At 38.1% G+C, this 24,388-nt stretch overlaps 1 protein-coding gene across 2 annotated transcripts; it reads left to right on the top strand.

The window, feature by feature from the left end:
• Window positions 1–12,004: 12,004 nt before the first annotated feature.
• LOC145032348 (NAD(P)-linked oxidoreductase superfamily protein) lies at window positions 12,005–14,870 on the top strand. 2 transcript variants are annotated; one of them, XM_078981125.1, is made up of 9 exons: window positions 12,005–12,452; window positions 13,226–13,310; window positions 13,418–13,534; window positions 13,616–13,680; window positions 13,773–13,861; window positions 13,981–14,060; window positions 14,150–14,261; window positions 14,367–14,486; window positions 14,585–14,870. In XM_078981125.1, the coding sequence occupies exons 1-9, from the start codon at window positions 12,116–12,118 to the stop codon at window positions 14,768–14,770; spliced, it is 1,191 nt and encodes a 396-aa protein (XP_078837251.1). In that variant the 5' UTR covers window positions 12,005–12,115; the 3' UTR covers window positions 14,771–14,870. The 2 variants fall into 2 exon arrangements, with proteins under 2 accessions (XP_078837251.1, XP_078837250.1); XM_078981124.1 differs by lacking the exon at window positions 12,005–12,452 and adding an exon at window positions 12,514–13,112.
• Window positions 14,871–24,388: the final 9,518 nt, after the last annotated feature.

Raw genomic sequence — 24,388 nt, forward strand, 5'->3', positions numbered from 1 at the left:
CAGTGTCGAGTGGACGAGGTGAGTTAGAGAGTGGACTCAGCGAGTTGAGGGTGAACTCAGTGATGGAGGGACTCGGCGAGTTGTTCATCAACTCGGCGAGTCCAAGGCAATCTTCTTGGGATCAAGAACAACTCGTCGAGTCTGTTCATACGACTCGGCGAGTCGGATGAAGATTGTCTGAGTTCTTGGATCAAGAGGGTACTCGTCGAGTCGATGCCAGACTCGATGAGTAGCAGTGAGTAAAAGTGAAAAGTGAGAGTAGGACTCGGCGAGTTGGGTGGCCCAACTCGGCGAGTCAGCCCAAAGGAAAGTTGACCTTGACCAAGGGTAAAAGAGTCATTTTACCCCAAGCGCAGTGTTTAGTATTTGATTGAGTGTGTTTATGGACTTGTAGCCGAGGAGATTCAGGAGCAGCCGCCGTTAGCTTCCCGAGCCACACACTCAGCAGCCAGCTTACGAGGTGAGTCTCCTTCCAGTAGGAACGGGTCTAAGGCCACAATGCCGGCCCGTTCAGTTAGCAGTAGTTTCCGGATTTAGGTCCGATGCAGTAGTTAGTATGTTCGATGCCTTCGTGGTTCGAACAGGATTTGTGTGCTATGTTTTATGTGTTAAGTATTATGTGTTCCGGGCCACGGCTCGATGTAGCATGTCGTATATGTGTTACGCTAGTTGATGTGTTATGCTATGCCATGTTCAGATAGTCAGTTCCGGACTTCGGTCCGATGCAGTTAGTTCCGGACTTCGGTCCGATGCAGGGGACAAGGTCCCAGTCAGTTCCGGACTCCGGTCCGATGCAGTTAGTTCCGGACTTCGGTCCGATGCAGGGGACAAGGTCCCAGTCAGTTCCGGACTTCGGTCCGATGCAGTTAGTTCCGGACTTCGGTCCGATGCAGGGGACAAGGTCCCAGACAGTTCCGGACTTCGGTCCGATGCAGTTCCGGGCTTCGGCCCGATGCAGTGGGCAAGGCCCAATATGTGTTTATGTGTTATTGTATGGTATGTGGTATTTTGGGGGAACTCACTAAGCTTCGTGCTTACAGTTTTAGTTTTGGTTTCAGGTACTTCCGCAAGCAAAGGGAAGAGCTCGGGGTGACAGCATCGCACACACCACAGCATAGCTTTTATCCTGGGGATGTCTTTTGATGTTTTGGATTGATGTTGTATGATACAGTTTTCCGCACAATATTTTATTATGTTTTGGGGACACATCGCGTATGTTTTATGCTATGATACTTATATTACGGTTTAGATTATATTGAAAAACGAAAATTTTTAGGTCGTGTTTTTGGGTCGTTTCAAGTTGGTATCAGAGCCCTGGTTTGAGGGATTCGGATACACTTCCGGGTGTATCTGAACTCAAACTAAGGGAAATAAAAGATTTTAGTAAAATAAAAATGTTTTACAAAAGAATTTTGAAAGCACTTGGAAAGAAAGAATTGTTTTTAACAAGATAGAGGTGTGTGCATGCGGTCAGCCGAGCTCAAGTAAGTACTCCCAAATTACCCATACAAGTTATTTGTTCAATTTCAGTTTCAGTAGAACAGCATGCTAGTATAGGGCTAAGGATCTAGGAGAATGCCTTATGTGCCTACTTATGTGTTACAGCTTTATGAGTATTGCATGCTAGAATTGAGTAGACAGCAGTAGGATAGCCTGTTTAGGTTATGCATAATAGTATGAGCTTAGCATCCTATGCTAGTGCAGTTTCTTGTTATAAGAATAGTTTTGCCTGAGTCTATTTCCCGTGTCCGAATGTTGCCATCTTCGTGCTTAGTGGGGTTCTGAGTAGCGGGAGTTAGCCATTAGGTGAACACGTCACACCACATGTGATCAGGTATGAATAATCCCAGAGTGCTGGAACTGGCCCTACTGTGCAGCTCTTGTTTGAGTCCAACCGTTGTAGGGACGGATCTTTTACTTGAAGGATTATCTGATCCTCATCACATGTGATGGTGTTTAGGTGGTGGCTAACTGGCATTATGAGGAGACCTACAGCAGCTGAGGACCAGTCGCGTTGAGCTTGAAGTTTCCCTAGGGCAAGCCTAGGATGAGGGTAGCAGAGAATAGCAGCGGTAGAAGTGACTTGGTGGAGTCAAGGCAGTTCTTGAGGAAAGTACGGATAGATGTGGACGGTAGTAGGGGCCCATACTACTGAAAGCAGAGGATCCGTACTCGAATCAAGGAAGGCCAAGACAAGACCAGGAAGCTAGTAGTAGTATCATGATCCCTTGAGATATTTCAGTGTTCTGATGTGGTTATGATATGTTTCAGAATGGTAGTTTTGCGTTCGAGGCCAGCAGCCGGCAGTTCAGATGCCGGAGGGGGATCAGGATCGGGATCAGGCCCGGAGGCTGGGCAGATGGATGAGCAGACTAGGGAGTTCCTTTATTCTGAGGTTACCCGCATCATACTAGAGCAGACTCCTGTGATCTTCGGTTCGATCAAGGAGGGTATTTTAGAGCTGATGGATGAGAGATTGAGTACTTTCCGTGCCAAGATGGCGGTCGTGATGGGGTCGCGCACACTTACGTTCAGGGAGTTCAGGGCATGCGGGGCTCCAGACTATCATGGGGCGCGGGACCCCATAGCGAGTACCAGATGGTTGGCGGATGTGGCCAACGCTTTCCGCACTAGCAGGTGTCCCGAGGGGGACAAGGTCAGATTGGCGTCCTGTCTTCTGAAGGACAGGGCACGGGATTGGTGGGAGGAGGTCGGACATGCCATCGGGGATGATGCGGCATTGGATGCCATGACCTGGGCTGATTTCTCTACCAGGTTCAGGGCGGAGTTTGCACCAGTCATTGAGGTGCAGCAGTTAGCTAGGGAGTTTCAGGACCTTACCCAGACTACAGAGACAGTGGCGGAGATCACCGCCAAGTTCAGGGAGAGGGCCCTTCTTGTTCCTCAGTATGCAGCCGATGAGGAGATGAAGAAGGCCCGTTATCATGAGATGTTGCGGAGTGACATCCGCATGTTTGTGAGCCGGTCCAGTTGTAAAACGCTGGACGACATGATTGTCAAAGCTAGAGAGAGGGAGATTGATCTCGAGATGGAGAAGAAGAGGAAACCGGAGGCAGTTTCGGGTTCAGGCAGTGTGGGCAAAAAGCCCAAGGTTTCAGATCACAGGTCTAGGAGTCAGCAGAGCCACGGTCGGTGTGGCAAGTGTGGGAGATTGCACGAGGGGGCGTGCAAGGCAGGGAGTTCCGGCTGCTACAAGTGCGGTCGGACTGGGCATTTGAGTAGGGATTGTACGGCCCCTGCTACTACGGTCACAACATCAGATCTGATTTGCTTTCAGTGCAATCAGAGGGGACATAAAAGGTCCCAGTGTCCTAGTTTAGCTGCAGCAGGGAAGGTGGTTGCACCTGCCCCTGCCACCCTGAGGATTACGGATGGCCGGCAGGGCCGATCTGATGCGCCAATGGCGAAGAGCAGGGCATTTCAGATGACAGCAGAGGAGGCGCGAGCGACTCCTGATGTGGTGACGGGTATGTATCTTTCCTCCATCTCTTAATTGTTATAATATCGTTTGAATATTACTTGATGATATGTTTTATTTAGGGTCGTTCTCGGTGAACGGCATCCCTACTTTGGTATTGTTCGATTCGGGGGCTACCCGATCATTTGTATCGCTTGCGCTTAGCAAGAGATTTAGCAGAGCTCCAGGGGAGCTGGATTATCCATTAGAGGTTGAGATAGCAGATGATAGGACCGTGAGGGTCGGCAGAGTACATAGAGGGTGTTCCCTTCAGATATTTGATGAGCAGTTTTCAGTGGACCTGGTTCCTATTCCCCTGCGTGGGAATAAAGTTATTGTGGGCATGGATTGGCTGAGCCCCAATGGGGCGGTGATTGATTGTGAGCTTCAGCTAGTGAGGGTTCGCACTCCCAGTGGGGGAGAGATAGTGATTCAGGGCGAGAGGCCCCAGCGAGGACCAACCTTTTGTTCCGCCGCAAGGGCGAGGCGCTATGTTCAGCAAGGTTGCGCCGGTTTTGTAGCTTATGTCTTGGATGCCCGGGAGAAGGGCAAGACGACGATTGATGATGTTCCTATTGTTCGTGACTACCCGGATGTGTTTCCCGAGGATTTTCCGGGGATACCTCCAGAGAGGCAGGTTGAGTTCAGGATCGACCTAGTTCCTGGTGCGGCTCCGATAGCCAAAGCACCGTATCGACTTGCTCCCCCTGAGATGCAGGAGTTGTCTACACAGCTTCAGGAGCTGTTAGACAAGGGTTTCATTCGGCCGAGCAGTTCGCCTTGGGGAGCGCCGATCTTATTTGTGAGGAAGAAGGATGGGTCGCATCGTATGTGCATTGATTATCGGGAGTTGAACAAAGTAACGGTGAAGAACCGTTACCCACTTCCGAGGATAGATGACTTGTTTGATCAGCTTCAGGGAGCGTCTTGGTTCTCCAAGATCGATCTACGCTCCGGTTATCATCAGATGAGGGTTAGAGATGAGGATGTACAGAAGACTGCTTTCAGGACCCGGTATGGTCATTATGAGTTCGTGGTGATGCCATTTGGGCTCACCAATGCCCCAGCCGCGTTCATGGATCTCATGAACCGCGTGTGCAGACCGATGCTGGATCGGTCGGTGATAGTGTTTATAGATGACATCTTGGTGTATTCCAAGACACAGGGGCAGCACGAGGAGCACCTGCGGGAGGTGTTGGAGACTTTGAGGAGGGAGAGACTTTTCGCAAAGTTCTCCAAGTGTGAGTTCTGGTTGCGCGAGGTGCAGTTTCTTGGTCATCTCGTCAACCAGAAGGGTATTTTGGTAGATCCGGCCAAGATTGAGGCCGTGATGTAGTGGGAGGTCCCGAGGTCTCTATCTGAGATTCGGAGCTTTCTGGGGTTGGCAGGGTATTATCGGAGATTTATTCAGGACTTCTCCAAAATAGCAGTGCCGCTCACCCGGCTAACCAAGAAGTCGGTGGTTTTTCGTTGGGGGCCTGAGCAACAGGTGGCGTTCGAGACTCTCAGGCAGAGATTGTGCGAGGCTCCGATCCTTACCTTGCCAGAAGGAGTAGAGGATTTCGTAGTCTATTGTGATGCATCGATCACAGGTATGGGAGCAGTATTGATGCAGCGAGGCCATGTGGTAGCTTATGCCCCGAGACAGTTGAAGCCTCACGAGGCTAATTATCCTACCCACGATTTGGAGCTGGGGGCAGTTGTGTTTGCCCTCAAGATTTGGAGACATTACCTTTATGGGGTCCGCTGTACTATATACACGGATCACAAGAGTTTGCGATATCTTATGGATCAGCCGAGTTTGAACATGAGACAGAGGAGATGGTTAGACGTGCTGAAGGACTATGACTGTGAGATCCTTTATCATCCAGGGAAGGCCAATGTGGTGGCCGACGCCCTGAGCCGCAAGGTGTCGACGGCCCCTATCAGAGATCTGTGTATGAGGATGACGGTGATCACTCCGTTGTTGGAGCGGATCAAGGAGGCTCAGATGGAGGGCCTCAAGGAGGAGAGGCAGAAGTGCGAGAGGATAGTGGGCCGAGTAGCTTCGTTTGATTACGACAGTCAGGGTTTGTTGACACTTCATGGTAGGATATGGGTACCGTACTGGGGTGGGGTACGACAAGTATTGATGGACGAGGCTCATAAGTCTCGATTTTCTATCCACCCAGGAGCGACGAAGATGTATCAAGATCTTCGACCTGATTATTGGTGGCCCTGCATGAAGCGAGATGTCGCTTGGTATGTGGAGAGATGTTTGACCTGCCGGAAGGTCAAGGCGGAGCACCAGAGACCTCACGGCAAGATGCAGCCGTTAGACATTCCCGTGTGGAAATGGGAGGATATCACCATGGATTTTGTCACCAAACTCCCCAGGACCGCACGCGGGGTGGACTCGATATGGGTAGTAGTGGATCGGTTGACGAAGAGTGCCCATTTTATTTTGATTCAGGAGAGTATATCGGCGGAAAAGTTAGCCGATATCTATGTGCGAGAGATTGTGGCACGTCATGGAGTGCCGGTATCGGTGGTGTCGGACCGAGATGTTCGTTTCACGTCCAGATTCTGGAAGTGATTCCACGAAGAGATGGGTACTCGTCTCCATTTCAGCACCGCTTTTCATCCTCAGACTGACGGGCAGAGCGAGAGGACGATTCAGACTCTCGAGGACATGCTTAGGGCATGTGTTTTAGATTTTGGGGGCAGTTGGGATACGTATCTTCCGTTAGCGGAATTCTCGTATAACAACAGTTATCATGCGAGTATTGATCGACCTCCTTTTGAGATGTTATATGGTAGGAAGTGCAGGACCCCGATTTGTTGGGGCGAGGTCAGTCAGCGAGTTATAGGGAGCACCGAAGTGGTGCTCAAGACGACGGAATTGATCCAGCAGGTCCGTAGTAGGCTGCAGACTGCGCAGAGTCGGCAGAAGAGCTACGCCGACAGGAGGCGTTCGGACTTGGAGTTCCAGGTGGGAGATATGGTTCTTCTGAAAGTCTCACCTTGGAAAGGTGTCATCAGGTTCCGGAAGAGGGGCAAGTTGGGCCCCAGATTTATTGGTCCTTTCAGGGTTTTGGCCCGGGTGGGTCGGGTTGCTTATCGGTTAGATCTCCCTGAGGAGCTTAGTCAGATACACAACACCTTCCACGTGTCGCAGTTAAGGAAGTGTTTGGTGGATGAGACGGCAGTCGTTCCCTTAGAGGATATCCAGGTTGATAGCAGCCTGAATTATATCGAGAGACCGGTCGCGATTCTGGAACGGAAGACCAAGACCTTGAGGAACAAGGTAATTCAGCTAGTAAAGGTGCAGCGGCAGCACCGGAAGGGGTCTGAGTGGACGTGGGAGGCTGAAGAGGAAATGAGAGCGCACTACCCGGAGTTATTTGCAGATCCAGCCGTAGCAGACTTCGAGGGCGAAGTCTGAGACAAGTGGGGGAGAATTGTAATGACCCGTTCCCGGTATGTTGATTTATTGGTAATTATAGTGAGTTTTTCAAGAGGGACTCGGCGAGTTCTAGCCTGACTCGCCGAGTAGGGTCGCGTCTGAGGGCACGCGGGAGCCGGGGACTCGGCGAGTCCATATCCCTGACTCGGCGAGTCCATCTGTCTGGGTGAAACCCTAAATTCCCCGGGTTGCCCACTATTTATACCACCTTATAGCCCCCATTCTCGCCTCCCTCACCCTGAGAACGCAGTGATAGAGCCTTAAACCTCCCTTGAAGAGCTTATCTGTGTTTTGGTGCCATTTTGTGAAGGTGTGAAGAAGGAGAAGAAGGAAGAAGCAAGGAGAAGTGTTGTAGTGCAAAGATCCAAGGCCAAATCAGAGTTAATTGAGGTATTTTCGGAGTTCCATCTTGTTATATGCTTTAAACTTCCATTAGAGCTCTCCTAAGAGCTAGTTGATGCTTGTTCCAAGCCTTACACTTGCATGAACGTCTTATTAAGTCGAAATAGCTATGGATCTGAATGTTGGGGTGTTGTAGAGCCCAGATCTACTGTCTTTTTGGAGTTATATTGCATGATAACCATAGATCTACCCATTTTGTGCATCTTTTAGCCTTATTTCCCTTATTCATGAGGTTGTGCACGTAAAGTTGGAAACTTTACGTGGTAAATCAGCTTATTGGACTCAGATCTATCAATTGTATGCATTGGATTCAAACAAAATCGAGTAAAAATCAGTTGCATGGCGGCAACTCGGCGAGTCGGAAGAACGACTCGACGAGTTGGGTCGCGAGTCCCGAGTTCTTCAGTTTTATCAGTGTCGAGTGGACGAGGTGAGTTAGAGAGTGGACTCAGCGAGTTGAGGGTGAACTCAGTGATGGAGGGACTCGGCGAGTTGTTCATCAACTCGGCGAGTCCAAGGCAATCTTCTTGGGATCAAGAACAACTCGTCGAGTCTGTTCATACGACTCGGCGAGTCGGATGAAGATTGTCTGAGTTCTTGGATCAAGAGGGTACTCGTCGAGTCGATGCCAGACTCGATGAGTAGCAGTGAGTAAAAGTGAAAAGTGAGAGTAGGACTCGGCGAGTTGGGTGGCCCAACTCGGCGAGTCAGCCCAAAGGAAAGTTGACCTTGACCAAGGGTAAAAGAGTCATTTTACCCTAAGCGCAGTGTTTAGTATTTGATTGAGTGTGTTTATGGACTTGTAGCCGAGGAGATTCAGGAGCAGCCGCCGTTAGCTTCCCGAGCCACACACTCAGCAGCCAGCTTACGAGGTGAGTCTCCTTCCAGTAGGAACGGGTCTAAGGCCACAATGCCGGCCCGTTCAGTTAGCAGTAGTTTCCGGATTTAGGTCCGATGCAGTAGTTAGTATGTTCGATGCCTTCGTGGTTCGAACAGGATTTGTGTGCTATGTTTTATGTGTTAAGTATTATGTGTTCCGGGCCACGGCTCGATGTAGCATGTCGTATATGTGTTACGCTAGTTGATGTGTTATGCTATGCCATGTTCAGATAGTCAGTTCCGGACTTCGGTCCGATGCAGTTAGTTCCGGACTTCGGTCCGATGCAGGGGACAAGGTCCCAGTCAGTTCCGGACTCCGGTCCGATGCAGTTAGTTCCGGACTTCGGTCCGATGCAGGGGACAAGGTCCCAGTCAGTTCCAGACTTCGGTCCGATGCAGTTAGTTCCGGACTTCGGTCCGATGCAGGGGACAAGGTCCCAGACAGTTCCGGACTTCGGTCCGATGCAGTTCCGGACTTCGGTCCGATGCAGTTCCAGGCTTCGGCCCGATGCAGTGGGCAAGGCCCAATATGTGTTTATGTGTTATTGTATGGTATGTGGTATTTTGGGGGAACTCACTAAGCTTCGTGCTTACAGTTTTAGTTTTGGTTTCAGGTACTTCCGCAAGCAAAGGGAAGAGCTCGGGGTGACAGCATCGCACACACCACAACATAGCTTTTATCCTGGGGATGTCTTTTGATGTTTTGGATTGATGTTGTATGATACAGTTTTCCGCACAATATTTTATTATGTTTTGGGGACACATCGCGTATGTTTTATGCTATGATACTTATATTACGGTTTAGATTATATTGAAAAACGAAAATTTTTGGGTCGTGTTTTTGGGTCGTTTCATCATCCTCTTATACAATATGTTATATGTTATTTTGTGATAAATTTATATTTAGATTAAAATATATTCATGTGTCATTTTGTGTTTTTTTTTATTAAATTTCATATAATACTTAAATGTAATAAATGTAATAATTTATATCATACTGTATTATAAAGGAAACATTTTTTCTTTCACCACATTCATTTGAAACTCCCATGCATATTTCTTTCCACCACATTTATTTGAAACTCCCATGTCTTTTCAATTTATTTCTAATAATGATTATAAGTTGGTTAATAAAATTAAATAAATATCAAACCTAAAGTGTAATCATATATAAACTAAATTTCAATATTAAAAGATTATTTTTACTTCTACTTATAACGTTATGTTTTTTTTTAACTTTTTACATCTTATACTTAATTTATTAGTTTTAATATAGTGTTGAATGTAAACAATTATCATTTTAAAGTTATAACTTTTAAACAATTTGTATAAAATATTTAAATTATAAACTTAAATATAACATTATAGGACCAGCTTAAATATAAATTTATATTAACATAAACAACTCAAATAATATTTTGTAATAGTTAAAAGTGATAAATTGTAGTGTCTTTCTAATAATGATTATAATTTGGTTAATAAGGTTAAATAAATATCAAACTTAAAGTGATAAATTGTAATGTGCTTCTAATAATATTTTGTAAATAGCTAAAAGTGATAAATTGTAGTGTCTTTTTAATAATGATTATAATTTGGTTAATAAGGTTAAATAAATATCAAACCTAAAGTGTAATCATAAATAAACTAAATTTCAATATTAAAATAATATCTTTACTAATAATTATAAAGTTATGTCTTTAACTTTTAATATATTATACTTAATTTATAAGATTTAATATGTTGTTGTATGTAAACCATTATCAATTTAAAGCTAAATGCAAAAGCTAAATTATATTATTAATTTAACTAATATATTTTCTAAATATATTTGTATAATTGTTAAAAGTTTTCAAATAAGTAGCTTAAAATAACTTACAATAACAATAGTTAAAACTAACTCTATGTAAATTATTATATTGTTACCTTTAAAATAAAAAAACATTGTCTGATGTTTTAAATAATTATAATGATAGAAATTAAAACGTTAAGAAAATAAAATTTAAAAAATTAATTAACAATAACAAAAACTATAAATAACATTATTATATTTATTTTTATTCATGAGTAACTCGCAGGTGGAAGAAATTCAAAATGGTTGAGATTATACAGTTATAATATATATATATATATATATATATATATATATATATATATATATATTATAATTTAATTCAAAATAATCAATATATCATATCAATTTAATATACGAATTATTATATCAAATTTAACAACAACGTTATTGTTATATTTAAAAAAAAAGCATATATTAGTAAAGATTTTAAGTATATAGGTGTTTCTACGCAACGCGTTATAAAGCTAGTATTTTTCCTTTCACCACATTCATTTGAAACTCCCATGCATTTTTCCTTTCACCACTTTCATTTGAAACTACCATGACTTTTCAATTTCTTCTTAATAATGATTATAAGTTGGTTAATAAGATTGAAGAAATATCAAACATAAAGTGTAATCATATACAAACTAAATTTCAACATTAAAAGAATATATTTACTTCTATTTATAAAGTTATGTTTTATTAACTTTTAACATGTTATACTTGATTTATTAGTTTTAATATATTGTTGGGTGTAAACCATTATCATTTTAAAGCTACAACTTTTGAATAACTTGCATAAAATACTTAAATTGTAAATTTAAGTATAACATTACATGATCAACTTAAATATAAATTTTAGTTTAACTTAAATAAACCAAATAATATTTTATAAATAGTTAAAAATGATAAATTGTAGTGTATTTCTAATAATGATTATAAGTTTGTTAATAATGTTAAATAAATATCAAACAAAAAGTGTAATCATAAATAAACTAAATTTCAATATTAAAATAACATATTTACTTCTACTTATAAAGTTATGTCTTTAATTTTTAACAGATTATACTTAATTTATTAGATTAAGTTGTTGTATGTAAACCATTATCAATTTAAAGCTACAATTTTTGAACAGTTTGAACAAAATACTTAAATTTTTAATTTAAATATAACATTTCAGTGTCAACTTAAATATAAATTTAAGCTCCACTTAAAAAAACCCAATGAATATTTTTTGAATAGTTAAAAGTGATAAATTATAGTGTTAAATGCAAAAACTGAATTATAAACTCAAATTAACTAAAATATTTCTTAAATATATTTGTATAATCGTTAAAAGTTTTCAAATAAGTAGCTTAAAATAACTTATAATAATAATAGTTAAATATAACTCTATATAAATGATTATATTATTACCTTTAAAATCAAAAAACAATGTTTGATGTTTTAAATAATTATAATGATAGAAATTAAAATGTTTTAACAAATAAATTTGAAAAAATAAATTAACAATAACAATAACTATAAATAACATTAAACCATATATTATATTTAATTTTATTCATGAGTAACTCGCGGGTAAAAATCATTCAAACGGTTGAAATTATACAGTTATAATAGATGTATATATATTATCATATAATTCAAAATAATCAATATAATATATATATATATATATATATATATATATATATATATATATATATATATATATATATATATATATCAAATTCATTAATACAACTTTCCTATAGTTTTTAAATTTTTAAATTGAATCAAGTTATTTTAATTTTTTATTTATTTAAATTATTAGCTTAAATTTAAAAGATAAATAAAAACTTTAATTTTAATAATTAAATATTTTTTTCCTTATACATGGATCACACAGCTGAATACAAGATAAAAACTGGTTATCTATCCTTTTATAAGATTTTTTTTTTTTTTTTTTACTAAATACTGGACCTCGCAAAGTCAAGAAACTCAATTTTTTGGTGGCATCGGGCGCCAAATTAACGTTATCTTCTCCCCCTGTGTTCTGCTTGACTGCATCCATCCAAATTCTTTGCCCAACAGAGAAATGGCCTCAGCCACTTTAACGCGTACGTTCTACAATCTCAGCAGTCTAGGCTCCTCCAAACCTCACGTTCAGAGAAGTCTGGACTCTCGCCGTACCGTCGGAACTGGAGGAAGGAAGAGTGAAGTCCGGTGTGAGGCGGTTGGAGTCGCAGCCGGAAATCGGAAGCCGCTGGTGACCACCGTTAAGAACGGGAATGATTCGCTGGAGATATGCAGAGTACTTAACGGAATGTGGCAAACAAGTGGCGGTTGGGGCAGAATCGACCGTGATGGTGCCGTTGACGCTATGCTCAAGTACGCCGATGCTGGTCTGTCCACCTTCGACATGGCTGATCACTGTAAAATCCATGAATTCCATCTCACTTTACATTGAAACCCTAGTTTTTATTACCTTGTATACGATGAATCTAATTGCGATTTAGTTTCATTACCACATTGATTTCTACAACGGAATTGAATTTCTAATCTGTTCGAGTGAAATTTCTCCTCCTCTCGGTGTCCAAAAAGTTTGATTTACTGTACTTTCCCTAACGAAAGAGCAGATAGGCGAGTGTTTTGAAAGTAGCCACGTGGCACCATCTCGATCAACAATTCTCATCCCCAAGATTTATCTTTTTGTTACAATTTATCCCAACTTCTTTCTCACATCGCACATACCAGTTGTTATTATTTTTCCTGCTACCTCTTTCCATTCTTCGAAATGACAGAGCTGTTAAACCACTCGTTTACTCACTTCACCTTGAATTCAATCAAACCAAAGTTCAATAGAGGATTTGAAACTCGAAAATCAATCTCAAGAACAGTCCATTGTGTGTTAACAGAAGATAAAAAAGTATCTGTGGTTAAGAATGGGAAAGATTCTTTAGAAATTTGCCGTGTAGTTAATGGAATGTGGCAAACTAGTGGTGGATGGGGCAAAATTGACAGGGACAATGCCATTGATGCCATGCTCAAGTATGCTGATGCTGGCTTTTCCACCTTTGATATGGCTGATATATGTAACAATTTATTGTTCATTATAATCTCGTTATGCTCTATTTTTGCCTACTTCTTTCTATTAGTTTTGCATAACTATAATTTTCTGGATTACAACTATCTTTTTATATGGCAGATGGGCCTGCAGAAGATCTTTATGGCATATTCATTAATCGTGTTCGCAGAGAACGCCCACCTGAGTTTTTAGAAAATGTCAAAGGGTTTGTTAATTGTTATCCACTTATACTTGCTTACTATTGTTGGACACATGGTGTTTAATGACTTGATCCTTCCTTAATGATCTTACATTCCCTACACTGATATGCAGTTTAACCAAGTGGGTCCCACCCCCAGTTAAAATGACAAGCAGTTATGTCCGGAAAAACATTGATATTTCCCGCAAAAGAATGGATGTTGCCTCCTTGGACATGCTTCAGTTTCATTGGTATCTATTCCATCCTCTCTTGATTCTTTCAAATTCATTAAAAATGTGTTCTTGATTTAAAATATGAAACGTGTGTACCAGGTGGGATTACTCTAATAATGGCTATCTTGATGCCCTTAAACACCTTACAGATTTGAAAGATGAAGGTTTGGCTTGTGACTTGTTCATTATTAATTGTCTTATTCGTTTGATTAAGCTCTTGATACAAGACTGGATAACTTCATCTTCTGGTTTACAGGTAAGATCAAGACTGTAGCTTTGACTAACTTTGATACAGAGAGGTTACAAATTATTCTGGAAAACGGGATTCCAATTGTTAGCAATCAGGTAATATAATTTGAATATATGTATTCAAGTACACCTTTTTTTTTTTTTTTTTTTTTTTTAATTCCATCATATATTTACTACTAATTAGTATTATTATGTGTATTTGTTACTATTATCAGGTTCAACATTCACTTGTGGACATGCGACCTCAACAAAAAATGGCAGAACTCTGCCAGCTCACCGGAGTAAAACTTATAACGTCTCTCTCTCTCTCTCTCTCTCTCTCTCTCTCTCTCACACACACACACACACAATGGTGTATAGACTAATGATGTGTTTGTGTTGCAGATATGGAACAGTGATGGGAGGATTATTATCTGAGAAGTTTCTAGATACCAATTTGTCAATTCCATTTGCTGGACCTCCACTCAACACTCCTTCTCTTCAAAAATACAAAAGGGTATGTTACAAATATAAACACCAAATTATATATATAAAAAAAAAGGATAATCTTTTTTTTTTAATGGCTAATGGTGTTTCAACTTTCAATACAATATAATACCAGATGGTTGATGCATGGGGTGGATGGAGTCTGTTTCAAGCTCTGCTCAAGACACTAAATCAAGTGGCATTGAAACATGGAGTCACAATTCCAACTGTTGCTGTGAAGTTTGTATTAGATCAGGTAAACTTACTTTTCTTTTCTTTATTTAATTAATTTCATCAGATAAAGATATTGCTTTTATTTTTTTATTGGTTTATTTCATGGGATTACATTTACAGCCGAGTGTAGCGGGGTCAATGGTTGGTGTTAGGCTTGGGTTATCTGAACATATTAAGGACTGTAGTGCTGTGTTTTCACTTAAACTTGATGAAGAAGATGTCAGCAGCATTAGGGAAGTGATAAGCAAGGGAAAAGATTTAATGAGAGTGATTGGTGACTGTGGAGATGAATATAGACGTGCATAAATGAAGCACAAGGAACATATAGTATTTGTTGTATTATGCAAATGAATAATTATAGACACACGGAGATAAGAAATTTGTTTTTGGAGAAGTTTCTTTTCAAGCTATGTTTTAGTATGGACTGTGGAAAATTCTAACTTTGTGATTACAATTTACGATGCCTCAATTTTATATACAATGTCTATTGCTACTGCCCAAAGTTGCCCAAAGTTCATGGCCCGATCCAAGGTGGCTAAGCCCACACATCACTTGAGAGTCATATAGAGTCTAGACATGTCTTTGGTTTCCTAATATATTCTAGAATGTGTCCCTTGATATATTGTCTATTCATAGGCTATCCCTCTTCATTTTTACTCACTTGGCCCGTTTGAGATCTATAACTATGGTATTACATTTTTAAGTGTTACAATTGCTTTCTTGTATATTTAACCTCAAGTATGCCACCATAGTGTTGCACACTTACACCAGATGGTCAAGTATCGCACAAATTAGAAATTTAGCCTCGTGAGTAATGGTGTATCCTAGTTCAGACTTTAAACGTTTGGAGGAAGGTTTGCACGATGGAAGAAGGTGGAATTGTCACCAAGGTAACAATGGGGAAGTATGTGAATCCCCTTAAAGAACCATTCATAAATCTAAAAGTGATTTGAGACATTTTTGGAATCATCTAACAAATGTACATATGGACGAGGAGGAAACTATCAAATTGATTACATAAGAGAATGTCATGGTTTCCATGACAACTGAGTCAATGATTGATGACCTTTGTAATTAATTTGAGAATAGGATAAAGACTATGTCTAAAGAGCTTGATGGCTTACAAAGTAAGTTCATGAACGCTTTGGTAGTAAAAATGGTACTTGAGCTTGATGAATTGTCAGATCATGACTCTATTCTCTATTTTATGAGCAGACTTTAGGATTCAACACAAGTTGAGCTCGACCTATGCAACACAATGTTCCCTTGATGCAATTGTTGCATCAGAGTCCCTTGTTAGCCACTGGTCAAAGTTGAAGGGTTATATCCAAGAAATATAATAGGGAAAAATGAAGTTCATAAAGATGGGGATCATCAATAATAAAACAAAGTCATCAATATTGTTCTTCAATAGCGAAAAGGAACATGCAACACTTGCAAGTTCTTTTTTTTTTTTTTTGGGTTGAAGGGTTGGTTAATGGTTGAAAGTTAGTATTTCCAAGTTAATAGAATTCCAATACATAGATTAGAATCTGAGACCTCCAACCTAAGAAACAAAATGAACAAGTCCATGACCAACATTTGTTAGTTTTGACACAAATCTAGTGTAGGAATGGTGATTTTTGCTCCAAACACTTATGTTTTGTAGCTATGGTGCTTGACTTTATTTTTTATGTATATAAACTTTAGTGTAAAAATTATAATGTCAATGTTAATGTTAGCATCAATAACATAACCATTTTAAGAAATAACACATAAACAAATACAATTTTGAGTACCATCCTTATAAAAGATGTTTATATGATAATATTATCATATGTTTATATAATGATAATATTTAAGATAAACTTATTAATTTAGTTTGAAATTATTATTTAATTGATAACAAAAACATCTAACCAAACATAAAATTATTATGGTTTGAAAAATCCTTTTGATTCATAAGCACATAATGTATATTTGATTATATTTTATAAATAAATTCATTTTATAGTGAATTTTTGAATCATGAAAATACATATAAACGAACTTTCTACATTACGTAGTTTTACTGGATTTATGATTTTGAGATTTAATAAAAAAGTTATTCAATAAACACTTACTTTTTTTGGATACCAACTTATGGGATTATTGAAAAATGAAATTATTGAACAATAAAATATTTGGATAACGTTTATTTGTTTATTTTATTTACTAACAAAATATAATTATTGACAAATAAAGAAATGATTTTATTAAAATGTCTACATTCCACATCGATGGTGAGAGTAAACAAAATGATCCCTTATTTACAACTAGAAAAAGTTATGAAATGTTTCCTATTTTAACCCAGAATAAAATATTATTTATCTATGCAACATGTATGACAAAACAAAAAAAATAAATAAAGGTTACCTTGAAAAATTAGGATATATACAATTGCAGCGGCCGAAAATGGGCCCAAATCACAACCCTAGTGATAGAAATCTCCGCTAGGAGGTATAAAATCATAGGCGTGGCTAATCACTTGCAATTTAGTGATTATTTTTGAAAAACACTAATTTTTTGCTATTTTATAAAATTTGATGTAAAATTTAAGCTAAATTTATAAATTTCTCATTTTTTATTATTAACATTATAAATACTAATATGTATTGTCGGTCATGTGTCTATAAGTTGCTTGTTTGTTTACTTTCAGACCGAAAAGACTAAAATCATATCATATCACATTTCTCTCTCTCTCTCTCTCTCTCTCTCTCTCCCTTTACCACTCTCTCTCCCCTTACCAGTTATGCATATCTTGTTGGGTTATGAGCATTCTAACACTCCTAAGTGTACATGCAACCTTAAATACCTTGGATCTATGTTTTCTCTATTATACATGCAAATATGAATATCCAAGGTATTATCCTAAACTAGCATACAAAACTATCAATATAACAAGATAGAATACATACCTCTTTGATGGTGCTTGTCTTCATGAAGCTTGAGTGCCTAGTGCCCCAAGTGTGACACCTCAAATGGTTCACAATCATCAAAACACTTAGAATAACTTAGAGAGAATTCTACACTTCATGAAATCGGCTAGCCCTCTCTAGAAATAATAATAGTCTCTCTAGTGGCCGATTTTCCTCAAGAATAAGATGCTTATATAGTTATACAATTAGGGTAAACCCTAATTGTCATGACTTTCCATTTCCTTGGATCCATGGGTTCAAATACACCATGGAGCATCCATGGAGCATCATATGGGTTTTGGCCCAACTAGATAATCCATGGAGCATTAGCCCACTATACAAGTATGGATGATTTACACAATCAACCCATATATTTAATTAGTCTTCTTTTGATCACTCAATTAATGCTAGATTAATTCTTGATCAATACTAATTAAATAATCTCATTATTCTTATTATTAATATACTAGAACTTATAATATATTAATAACCATAAGTGTTTTATTTCTCTCATTTAGTCTATCCAAGTGCATGATGGTATGCAACCCAAATGGACCATGCCGGGTCGGGTCAAGTCTTACCAATTATAGTTATGGACTTAGACATTAATCCAACAGTCTCCCACTTAGATAAGTCTAAAAATATTATTGCGTACGACTTCAGGAACCAACTAGCAATCGTAGCTCTCAAAAGCTTCTGTCGAACTCTGACCTTGTAGATGAACTCTGACCTTTGTTAATGACTTGTCCATTAGATAAGGGATCATATATTCCTCCATTATAGATATCATATGGACTGAGACATGGATTATAATCATTCTCTCTGTCCATTTGTTGTTTCCCGATTTCCGATTTATGACGACTGACTAATTGAACAAATCAAATCAGTCTTGGCCCGGCCGAGCACTTCCATTTGTCATCATCAAATCATCGAGGGGCCCATAGATATCGCTTTTATCCCGAAGGTAAAAGGAATGGATAAACTTCGACTCATATGGCTTGTTCTACTACTTGTTGAATCATACACAAAGGCACGTTTTATAGCACCGAGTTACCAAATGCGGTTTCGTGCAATCAATGTACTACCAACTCATAGTAACAACTCATATCTCTAGGTTTGAAGAATATAAGATATTATCGTCTCATGATCACTCGTGATAAAATCCATGAAGTGATTCCAATGAGCGCAGGTTGAATCCAATACTCAGAACTTATGAGCACTCATGAGTGTTGTAGCCATTTGTCCAACACCTTAGACCTCTACAAGCCAACCCATGACAGTCTTAATTCATATCTACTTCCAACATATGACCGACTGTGGATGGTTTGAATAACTTAGTCATTCCGGAAGAATAACCTAGTTTATTCGGGAAGTCAAAACATGCAAAGTGCAACACAATAATAATTGAATCCAATATGGTCTCAGAACTTATGAATATAAATAAAACACCTTTTATTTATCACCATATGATTACACATTATTCATTGTATACAGTTTCAGCTATCAACTTTATTCTTGAATTTAAAACAATAGTTGTCCCATGCTCCAAGCATGTACACTATGTTTTTCTAAACACTAGTCATGCCATACACCAAGTATGCATACTATGTTTGTCTATGATCTTTACTTTGTGAACTAGATCAATTGAGCATAACTTCAATGATTCTCTTTTCACACTCCCAAATCCTTACTGCAAATGCAAGAATTCCAAATTCATGCCATTTACTGAAATCTGTTAGATTCTAAACTTATATGCATTGATCCTCTTGTAATGATTATGCACAAAGTCATAAGGACTTGACAACAACCATTATAGACCATTCCAAAGGAGATCAACTCCTTAGAAACATCCTTCTTGCATTAAGTTTCCTTAATCTTACACAGATTGAAATTTCTGACTTTGAAACATTTCCAGATTCATTTTGACTATCACTTCTGAATAAGAGTTGCCTCCTTACAGATTATGTCAATATGTTCCTTCCAGAATTATCACTATACTTCCAACTGTCCTTGAGCAACCAATCTTTGGTAAACCTTAGATTGTCCTCGACAATTGTTTAATCCTTTTAGTCATATCCAGTTCTAAACCTTTTCCCTTCTTAATGCCCCAGGCATTTGGAAACTTTTAGAACGGATAACTATAGCACATGTAATCGATCCTATATCCGAAGCATATGGGACACGATTCATGATGTCTCACATAAAGACTAAACCAGTCTTTTGCTATAACATTTCCATTTCTATTTGCCAAGTTCTCATAATTCAGATTATGAAAAGGGATGCCGTAATCATAATCGAATTTTAGAACGCAAATAATGGACCCATATACAGAATTTCCTTATGTTGAGCCATTCGAACATGAAATTCATATATATTTCCTTGACTAAATGATTAAAACCTCACGATCTAAGCTTAAAGATTTGAGATGAAGTATAATTTCCTCTCCCTTAATTATAGCAAAACAACTCTTTCCCAGTTGAAACTTTTGTTTTCTATAATTAACATTGCTAGCTTGCAATACTTATCATAATTATCATGCTCCCACTAACATGATGATTATTAGCATAACACTTATGCTCCCACTAGCTTTGACGTGTACTCAGAAATCAGCTGACTTTCTTACCAAAGTTCAGATTTCTAATACTGGATTGTTTTGATAGAACTTTATCAAAATCATACACCTTCCCTTAGATAGCACACTTGTGTGTCTAAACAATTATGAAGAGGGATGCCGTAATCATAATGGTTAGACCTTTTTGCCACTTCTCACAAGTCCAGGTTAGTGTGCCGGTAAACCACACATGCTCCACTAACGACTTTGAGAATGCAAATATCACAATTGCTATCTAACTAAAATCTACTTAGTGAAAGTGTTTCCTCACCATCATTTTCATGAATTGGAGAGAAACCTTATGACACTTAGATTTAATGGTGTATGTGTTCTTATCCATGTGAATTGTCAAAACCATAGTCACAAGACAAAGATAATGACAAATCCAAAACCATATGGATTGAACTCAATCTTAATTTCTTGCCACCTGGCAGCTCAAGGGCCTGTCATTGCTTCCAAGTTGTTGTGCAACCAATTGAGAACTCTAAGAACTCATATGCAAAGCCAACTTTGATTGGAATGGGCACAGAATATGTCAACACGATAGGCTATAAACCTTAAGTCGTGTGCTAGTGAAGAACTCAGGTTTTATTCTTGATTAGTTCTTGAGACTTTCAAGACCTTTAAGACTCCCACTGTCCTCTTGACATATAAGACTCTCTTGTCAAATATTCAAGGGATAGTGTGGATTCTAACCATGACAAACACTTCACATAGTTGGCCTAAGTTGGTCTTTGTTTTATCCAAAACATCACAACTTATCAACTTCAAATGAAGAAGAGTAGGACACTTTTACTCTTACATTTGACACGTGTTTTAAACCTTCTTAAAGACATGTCACTCATATTACAATCTTGGAGTATGACTCTAAGACTTGTATTGGAACGAAGTATGACTCATCTTCTTGATTTAACCATTTCAACAATTTCAAGATCCCTTCTTCTTAGTCATAAGAATGCACTAAGACTTCCTTAGAGAACTAATTTTGATATGGTTTCTTAATCATTAAGATGATCACAAAACTGATACTAAAGTACTCTCCCATCTTTTCAGATTTGAGGAACTTTTATCCTTCTGCCTAATTTGATTCTTCTTATTCGCTCTGCCATGCATTGGAACCTTTTTCCAATGTCTCAGAGTTACACTTACGCTTGTAAGTATAATCATATTTACTAAGCTTTAGTAAACTATGACGAATAGCCTTATATCTTTTGTGGTGGACTTAATCAGTGCACATGACTATGTACTCGATCCCTTAGTCCATTACTTGACTCACACATCCATGTGAACAAGTAATTAGTCTTAATTTTTCCAATACTTGAAAGTTCTCATTCATCATGCTATACAACTTGCATGATTCCAAGTTTCGGTCCAATTGAGACTTGGTGATGAGAATCTTTCCTTATTTGGTAAATTTAGACATTAGCACAAATGAAGGAATCAATTTCATATTTCCACTCTTGCTATTAATGGAATCATATAAGCAACAATTTTTTTTTCCTCAAATGCCATTGTAAGGATATTTTAAAATAAATAAAATCAAAATTTTCTTTTATTTTAAAACTATGCGGAAAAACTTATCCTTACAATCCATATGAAAACTTGTTGTTATCTATTCCTTAGCAATATCTCATAACTCCTAAGAAGTAGCTCAAGAATCCGATTTTCAAACTACGCGATAGAAATCCATCTATGCGATCATATTCAGCATATTCTTTCTTTAAGTTCCTTTACTTTTCTTTGATTCTTAAAACATTACCATGTGACCCAGTCACATCATGTATCAGGAATCTCAGAATAGAAACGTAACAGAGTTAGATTAGTGGACTTTACCTGAAGTAGAGTCAATCTTATTGACTTTAACATCCTTAGGTAAATTTGGCAGCTTCGCAACTAATGACCCTTACTTTGGCAATATAAACATATGGACCCTTTGATAATGGTACACAGGACTATTACAGACTTAGCCTTTTTCTCTTTACCATTTGGTCAACCTAGTTGACTATGGTCAATCCCTTTCCTTGGGAAGAGAATGTTTTTTCTGTATTTCCAGTGTCACCATTGTCAATGTCCATAAAGTTTCAGGAAGTTGATCTTAGCAAATAGATAAGATCATTAAGGGTCTTGTCATAGTCTGTTTCATAGGTGTTCCAAAAGAACTCACTATGTGACTTAGAAAGTGATTGAACCACCAACTTTCTCAAGACTTTGACACCCAACTCTCCCGGCTTGTCAATATGTGACTACATCTCCAAGATGTGATCACACCAAGACCTTTACTTGCCAATAGGGCTCGAGTGACTTTAAACTTTTAAAGAACTTGTGGGGTAGGGAGAATAATTGGAGGAGGTGACAGAAGTATGATTTCCATTGGAACATCATCTTCATTTAGGAAAGCTAGTTTCAAGAGATTTGAGAAGATCATAAATGTCTAAACCAGACATGTTTTGGGAGATATTCAAGATAGTTGATCTTAAAGTCCTTAATATGACACCCAATATGAAATATTAAGGCTAGGACCCAACAAACTATTTTATAACTTAGAAGAGGTATGTCGTAATCCAAGCTATAAAACAATTTGAAGGTAGGTGAATGACGATTCACCAATTTCCACCAAGATAAACGAAATGTATTATTAGGTTTTAATTGGTTTTGAAACTCCTAGATCTTTTGAGATTCATTGAACTGTTCAATGGCATGTTTCAATCTCGAGTGTGCCCTTCAGCTTTTGTGACTGGGATGCCGAGGATCACAAAACAAGGTGTGAAGTAACCATGCAAATTACTTGGTACCCTTAATAAATTACCCCTCAATCGATGTGCCGGTTAACCACACACGCTCCATCGATACTATGATAAATATTAAGTCACCCTTTACCTACCTTGTTAAGTCTAAGTTAGTGTGTCGGTTAACCACACACGCTCCACTAACGACTTAGACAAAGTGTAAAGTGTAATCTCATGGATTAGCACCTTATTCACATTTTCCTAAGTAACTAAGATTGGGAATTATTAAGAGTTTAGTTACTTAGTATTTATCATTAATACTTTTAATGAAGGGAGAATTATAGTCCTGTCAAACCCGTTCGGCTAACGACCCTCCACCAGTAAAGCAAGCGGTGGGTGAGAGTGGACACCCATTAAGTTGCCATTTTATAGGCAACAACCTTATACCCACCTTATAGACCGGCTTCGTAAATGAGGCGTACTAGCGGTAAGACCGACTTTACTCTTATACACACACACTCATATATATATATATATATATATATATATATATATATATATATATATATATATTATTATTATTAACTTATAATATTATAAAGTATAAGGGTTGAATTTTAACTTTTAAAATTCTAAGGGCTAACTTGGAATTAAAGTATTCATAAGTGAAAACTTTACAAATTCCAAAACTTGAGGGCAAGTTTTGAAACTATTCAAAACTAATTAATTCCATAACTTATGTGTTTAAAGTAGTTTTAATCCAAAAACTCTTCAAGTTCCATAACTTATGGAAGACTTTAAACTAATAAAAGAATTAACTTTTCTTTATTTTTATAACTTATGAAATTAATTAAGGTTACATTTTTTTTATTTTTTTTATTTATTTAATGAAGAGACTCTTGGTCCTCCATAACTTGAGGACAAATTATGGAGTCATAACTCCAATTAATTAGAACTAGACTCTTCATTTTTTGTAACCTTTGCCAATTTTATGAGTTTTATGAGTCTTTAATGTGACTCTTCATGTAACTTGAGGACAAGTTACACAAACACATTTTATACTCAACTCTTAGATTAAAATGGATTGAAAACAACTATTTCAATTAACTTTTCTATTAATCTAAGCAACTCATAAGAACAAGATAATTCAAATCAAACTTTTTCATGTAATTAGTCTTTAAACTAATACAAAACATGAATCTATTGACAATTATCTTTGAAAATGGATTAGCATGAACATTACCACATTAAAAAAAAAACAAGTTTATAAGTTCAAAAACAACTTAGGGTAATGTTCCTAGTCCATTTCTAGCCAAAAACCTCGAAAATATGCTGTATGGGGTCCAACTCGTCGAGTGCATGAACATAACTCGGCGAGTTGGATGCATTTTGCCTTGGACTCGTCGAGTCCCTTCATGGACTCGGCGAGTCTGCTGGGTAGACAGCAACAAAACTCGATTTTTCAGCTTCTATTGCAAGTATAACAAGAAAACAAGCATAGGCTCTGATACCACTGTTGGGTTATGAGCATTCTAACACTCCTAAGTGTACATGCAACCCTAAATACCTTGGATCTATGTTTTCTCTATTATACATGCAAATATGAATATCCAAGGTATTATCCTAAACTAGCATACAAAACTATCAATAT

Source organism: Lactuca saligna, chromosome 2 (genome assembly GCF_052625555.1).
Source record: "Lactuca saligna cultivar CGN05327 chromosome 2, ASM5262555v1, whole genome shotgun sequence".
Taxonomy (NCBI): domain Eukaryota; kingdom Viridiplantae; phylum Streptophyta; class Magnoliopsida; order Asterales; family Asteraceae; genus Lactuca; species Lactuca saligna.